The sequence below is a fragment of the Limulus polyphemus genome, unplaced genomic scaffold (genome assembly GCF_000517525.1).
Source record: "Limulus polyphemus unplaced genomic scaffold, Limulus_polyphemus-2.1.2 Scaffold1055, whole genome shotgun sequence".
Taxonomy (NCBI): Eukaryota; Metazoa; Arthropoda; class Merostomata; order Xiphosura; family Limulidae; genus Limulus; species Limulus polyphemus.
This window is the reverse complement of record NW_013666665.1, coordinates 133381-140592: the sequence shown is the minus strand read 5'-3', so window position 1 is coordinate 140592 and position 7212 is coordinate 133381. Positions and strand designations below refer to the sequence as shown.

Sequence of the window (7212 nt, the reverse complement as noted above, 5' to 3'; positions counted from 1 at the left end):
TACATGGAGTGATAATTCTGTCCATTGGCATTTTTGTACATGATTAGATTTGAGACAAATTTTTTTGCACAGTTTTGTTTTTATTTCTTTCTGGTTTTGCCAAGCATGTTAGAGAAATTTTGCCTTTGTTACCAAAAGGACTTTTTTTTTTATACCCATGTTTAGTGTTATTGAAGTACACTGTCTAACTACAAGGGGTTTACCTTTGTCTTATTTAAGAAAAACCTCATTGAAAGGGCTATAGTGTATTAAGTACTAAGAGATATATAATTTTAATATTTGTTTGTAGGGGGGTTGGACAGCTCTGATGTGGACATCATACAAAGGACATACAGAAATTGCTCGGTTTCTGCTGGACCATTGTGCAATGCCAAACATATATGATCAGAACCACATCTCATGTCTTGTGTGGGCAGCTGGGAGAGGTCACACGCAGATTGTACGGGATCTTATAAATCATGGAGCGAAAGTAAACTCTGGAGATAAGGCAAGAACCAAATTTTAATTTATAAACCTTAACCTGTGAATGTATAACCTTCTACATAAGGTTATGTAAAATTAAGATTGTTACTTTTATTGGGTAATGAAAAATATAGATCTTTTTCAATCCTGTTATTTAAAAGTATAGTGAGTGAGTTATATAATATTTATTTGTAAAAGTCCACAAAATTTCTGGGTGGTGAAAAAATGACTTTTTTTTTTCAATCTTGTTTCTTTAAAAGTGAATGAATTAGTAGGTGATATGCATTTGTAAAATTCTGTAAGAAATGAACATGTAACAAAAAAAATTTTTTAATCCTTTATTCTTTTTCTAGAAACTTACATTAATGCTTAGTGAAATCTTATTTTATATTAAGCAAATATAATTTTTTATTGATGTCAGAAACTTAATTTTTAGTAGTATATATAGTAATCTAAATATATGGGTTGTTGGGTTAAGGATTCTTCTACAGTAGATGTCTGTAAGTTGTTGGTGATAAATTCGATAATAAACAGACAGCACGCATCCCACTTGTTTTTAAAATAATATACATATTTGAAACAAGTTAAACATATGCACAAAATTCTTTACACTATGACGATTATAGTTGTATCTAAAACACTATACAGTTGTCTTCTTCTTGTCAAAAGTCCACTTAGGCCTATTCAATTGCTTTAGAATTCAGTTGACAAGCCAAACTATTTTTCTCTATTTCTATCAAAATAGTATCCGTATATAATTCACTTTCGCTGTTGAGTGAGTTACTGTAGTTGTATCGTATACTTCTAATAATTGTCTGCTTTTTCACACTTCAAAATAATTGTCTGTTTATCATCAAAGTCCACACAGGTGGATTTAGTTAGCTTAGAACACCCTTTGAAAAGATAAATTATTTTCTTTATCTTTTTCAAACTATTAATCTCACTCTAACATATAAACCATTAGGCCTTTCATTCCTGTGATAGTTAACTTTGCTTTTTCTAACTTTTCTCTCACCAAACTTCTCTTTCCCGTGACTTTACTTTTACTCTCTCTGTTGCTGCTTGTTTGGTTGCAGCTATTTATATGTCTATCACTTAGGCCTTCTAGAAATCTTCATAGCCTCAATATCAATGGATTGCAAACACAACATTCGATAGCCTCAATATCAATGAATTACAAACACATAATAAATAAATTAATAATACTACATACACTAAACAGTCTTTTATATCTGACAATAAGCCCCTCTTCAAGAGAAATATTTTTTTTTCAATATATACAAAGATTGTTTTCACCTCATCCATAAAGTCTACTCATACAGTCTGCATCAACATTTGTAGTCTCTTTGATGGCTTAAATGCAGAACCTGTAGTTCTGAAGGTACAATGCCCACCACATGATCCTCACATTGTTGATTTTGCACCTCTGAATGTATGCAAGTGGTTGATGGTCTGTCACAGAATAGTTCTTCTCACTATATAACAGCTTTTTACTTATATATATATTACTGGAAACAGTCTGTCTTCATGTTGTTGTAAGAGTACTGCCCCAAATTCCAATCTCTGAAGCATCAGCCTAATACAATGATTGGTTTGTTGAAGTCTGTCATTCTAAGAATTGGCAAACTTCCCAACATGTTCTTTAATTTCTAGAATACCAGCTGGTGTGGTTGTTCCTACTTCACCTTGTTGGGTAAGCCTCTCTGGGTCAGGTCAGTGAATGGTGCAGTAACTTTAGCATAGTTTGGGATGAACTTCCTATAGTATCCCACTAACCCTAGGAAGGATCTGACTTGCTGCTTGGTTGTTGGAGCTGGTGTATCTTGAATGTGGATTATCTTCTCGTTTTCCATGGATATCTGTCGGTCCCCCAACTTGTGTCTAACAAACTTCAGCACAGAATATTCGATGTAGCACTTGGATGGTCTGATGGTGAGACCTGCTGCCCTCACTCGCTGGAACAGCTCTCTAATTTTTTCAGGTGGTCTTCCCATCTTGCAGTGTGTGTCAAAATGTCATCCACATAGTGCTTGATGTTTGTGGTGTTGTACACATCATGCAGTTGAATATTGCTGTTGAGTTGACTAACCCAAATGGCATCTGCTTAAATTGGTAACATCCATCCAAATGCTGTCTTCTCTTTAGGTCCTTTCTCCATTGGGATCTACCAGTAACCTTTACTGAGGTCAATCTTTGAGTCAAACTTTGTCACGAGATTCAGCTTCCGGAAGTCTATGCAGAACTGGTTTTATCCATCCTTCTTCTTCACAATTAAAACTGGTGAACAGTAGGCTGAATTTGAAAGCTCGATGATTCCAGCTACCCACATTTCCTCCAACTTCCTGCTTTATTAGATCTCTCATTGCATAAGGCATCTGATAGGGCTTCACTTTAGCAGGATCCCTGTTTGTTGTCTCGATCTTGTGTTGCACAAGGTCTGTCTTTCCTGGTCTATTCGTAAAGATATCTTCACACTGGCACAGTAGATCTCATGGCTTATTTTTCTGCTTGCCAGTCAGTTCCTTACTAATGTTCACATCTTTGTATGTCTCATCTTTTAAGACAAAGTCCCTGTCTTCTGGTTCTATGTTGCAGGTGTTGCCATCATAGATCCCCATCTTTGTTTTAATAGCTGCACCCATTAGGTCTTCTTCTTCTCTCAAAATACTTCTTCAACAGATTGGCATGGTAGATCTTGGTCTTCTTGTTCACATTCACCTTGTAGTCCATTCTGTTGAGTACTTCCTCTATATCAGAAAGTTCTTTCCACTGTAGGGTAAGCTTGTTGTAGTCTGTTGGCAGCAGAACTAAGACCTTCTCTCCAACCCTGAAATGTCAATACTTAGCCTTTTTTGTCATAAAAATGCTTCTGATTGCTTTGAGCTACATACAAGCTCTGTCGAGCAAGTTAGCAGGTCTCCTTCAATTGGTTTCTGAGGTCTAACAGTTACTGGTATATGTTCCTTACTTCAAACTCTTCTTCTCCCATCCATAGGTCTTTCAGTATTTGTATCAGACCTCGTACTGTTTTTCCGTACAGTAACTCGAAGGTTGAAAATCCTATACTTGCTTGTGGGACTTCTCAATAAGCAAATAATATTACTTGTGAATATCTGTTCTAGTCACATGGTTTCTCTTGGCACATCTTCTTTAGCATGTTTTTTAAAACTCCATTGACTCTTTCACAAAGTCCATTACATCTAGGATTGTATGAGGAGGTAAAGAACTGCCGAGTACTAATGAGTCTGCACACTTTCTGCATCAGTTCTGAAATAAACTGTGGTCTCTCTATCACTTTCGGAAAGCCTACTCTGCAAAATATCTCCAGGAGGGCTTCTGCTACTTTCTCTGTCTCTATCTTTCCCATTGCTATGGCTTCTGAATTAATTTTTCAAAAGCCTTTTTGGTTCCACTAATAAATATAAAATAAAGGTATCCAAGACCAGTAAACTTTCATTAAGTTATAATGCTAAATATAGAGCTACAGATATTAAAAGTTCTCCTTTGCCAGGTGGTCGGTGTGTACAAATACAATTTGAAATAAATCTTACGTATCCTGCATTTGTAAGTTATTTATGTTCATTACTGAATAGTAACTATCGTATTTAGAATTGTGTAGTAACAGTCAGTGATGTTTTATACAGAATGGTACAACACCTCTGGTTTGGGCTTGTCGGAAAGGTTACTTAGAGATTGTGGACCAGTTGTTAGAAGCGGGAGCTAACCCAGACACGGCAGGGATGGTGAGTCAAACAACTTGTGTTTTGTTAAATGTCCAGGTTTGAGCTCACAGTGTAATCACTTGAGGTAATATGAATTTTGTCAGACTGTTTGTGCTATATAATAATTTCCTTTAATTTTGAACTGATTCTTATACAATAATTTACTCGAATGTTTGACATTAAAAATAAAACAGGTCTTGAAATCATAATTGCTTATTTTTATGTAAACAAATTCAACATTCTCTACCATTTCCTATGATTTTAGTATGATATTCACTTATCATTTCAGCATAAACCAGTTAGTAGCTACTAAGGAAAGTGTATTATATCATCTGGTTAAAAAACACCAGCCAAAGAAATGTCAGTTGTTTGTGGTATCATAAAGCTCTTCTATTCCAGTCCACTACATCTGTTGAGAAATTGTCAAATTCATTGTCTTTTAATCATTGTTTTTTTTATATCTGGATCCTGTTGTAACTCTTATGTTCAAAAGGTTTAAAAAAAGATTGGTTTCTTCCTCTTTGGTTCTGTGAATAAAAGTTGATCCAAGATGTGAAGGTGAGTGTTTAAGTTAGTATGTTGTGTACAGTCATCCCTGATGTACCTTATCTAGGTTTTTATAGACAAAGGTGTTTTTAAAACACAAGTACAACTAATATATTTTTTTATATATTAGTAAAGGTTATTTAGGATGCAAATTCCAGATATTAAAAAGGTTATCTTAAAAACTACTTGTAATAGGGAAACAAAATTAACCAGAGGTACATTAAAAAACATGACACGTCTTATTCAGAGAAATTTTGATATGGTGCCGAATGTTTCCTAACCATGTTATATTGCATATCTAACTCACTTTTCTCTAACTATCGTTACTTTGATTCCTCTTCTTTCTCTCTCACGTCTTATTCAGAGAAATTTTGATATGGTGCCGAATGTTTCCTAACCATGTTATATTGCATATCTAAATCACTTTTCTCTAACTATCGTTACTTTTATTCCTCTTCTTTCTCTCTCACTAATATGAGATTGGTGATTTGAATACAGTGCATTTCAGTGTACATGGTACTGCAAGGATCATTAAACACTGTCCAGGAGATTTTCGTTTAGGTATAGACTTCATATGTTGACTGAGATAGAAAAAATCCTTGATGATCACATTCTGTGATAGTTCAGAGTCACTGCTACCGTGCCTCCTACTTTGATTCCTAGTTTGATTTGATGTAATTCTGTTCCCTTAAAACAAATATTTTTAAAAATATAATCATTTTAAGTATGGGTTTTTCTTTATAATCACATTGTAGATGCATAAGTTTACTTTGTCACCAGGCTAGTATGGTCTGTCAGTTCCTGTATTGTTCATTACGTTTTTACACAAGTGTGAATGTCATTATTAAATATATATATATATATTTTTGATTTTTTTGACTGATTGCATGATATAGTTTATTATGACTAATTCCTTTTCAGTGTGATTGGTTTAAATACTCTTATCCATGAGTGTTAAGTAAAACTTAAATGTTTAATGTTTACTTTTGTAATGTTTGATATTTAGTGATTCATTGTGGACTGGATACAAATTTCAGTGTTTCTTTTTATATTGTGGCAGGAAGTAACATAGAGTTTACTGTTAAGACACTTTTATTAAATAAATCAGTTTGCAAACTTGGATAATATATTGCTTAAATATTTCTTCCTTCAGTTTTATGATCAACATGATGATTCAGAAGAGTAAAATTTTTCAAAACATTTATGGAATTTGGATTAAAAAAACTTACATATTCTGTGTTAGTAAAAGGTTCACCACATCTGAATAATTTCCTTTAGTAGCTACAATCAGAGGAGTCCAAGAGTACTGATGAAAACAAAAAGTTTGAAATGAAACATAATTATTTTTGAAACTTAGCTAAATGGACAGCAACTGCCTCTTGTAGAAACACGAGTATAGAGGACAACGTTTCGAAAGGCTGAGACTTTCAAAATGTCGTCCTCTGTACTTGTGTTTCTACAATGGGTAGTTACTGTCCGTTCAACTGAACTTCATCGTGAATATTCTACAGAAACAACCTATCAGAGAATAATTCTTTTTCAATCACAATCCTTTTCACTTTAATACTGATAAAAAACATGCGTATTAAGTGATAAAAAAGAACTTTAGTCCAAATGTTAATGCTGTGGATATGGTAAGTGCTTTAGTTAGTAATTCTAACTGATATTTATTGCTTGTATTTGTGTTACAGAAGTAGAGTTATATGTTTTAAGTTAACTGTGATATGATACTTTCAAGAATAAAGATATCCAGGTAGTTTTTAACCCTCTGGACTTAACCAGGAGCAGAAGACATCCATTTCAGTATTCCTATAAAGTTCTTTTGATTTTTACTTCTTATAGAAAATTTTGTTTCTTTTTAAGCCCAAAGCTACACAACGAGCTCTCTGTTCTATTCAACTGTAGTATTGAAACATGATTTTTAGCGTTATAAGCCCTTTGACTTACCAATGAGCCAATAGGGGACCATATTGAAAGTAATGGTGGATTTATCATAAATGTACTTAATTTGTTGTTACAACCATGTGTTCAAGTCTATCATTGATCCCCACGTGATAAGTAATGATCAAGTCTAATTCTATTTCTACTGATGTTATGAGTGTAATATGCCCCACTTGACATCTACTGCTTTAGCTGTGACACACGTTTTATAAATTGATACACATGCACAGAGTAACAGCAATTGTAAAGTATTATTCAGGGGAAAATTGATTAAACCTCTAAAAGGAGCATGTTGTACCTACTTGACTGAAAACGTTAATTATTGTAATTTAATTACTGTAAGTTTTGCATCTTATAACAGGTTTACATATGAATTTATATTATAAACACAAGTAACTTTATAATATTATTGTCCTAAAGCTAATAACTTTATATGTAAATATATATATATACTATAATATCTATCAGACCAAAACTATTTTTAATCCAGGCTAATGACACAGGTAATTGTTTATATGGAATGTATGTTATATATATATAT

General features: G+C 33.4%; 1 protein-coding gene across 1 annotated transcript in view; it reads left to right on the top strand.

Annotated features, from left to right (window-relative positions):
• Positions 1-7212, top strand: part of LOC106461896 (kinase D-interacting substrate of 220 kDa-like) — a 50092-nt gene that overhangs the window by 20421 nt on the left and 22459 nt on the right. Inside the window, exons 5-6 of the mRNA XM_022388988.1 lie at positions 290-487; positions 4107-4205. Coding sequence (XP_022244696.1) covers positions 290-487; positions 4107-4205 — 297 coding nt within the window. The remainder of the gene's footprint in view (positions 1-289; positions 488-4106; positions 4206-7212) is intronic.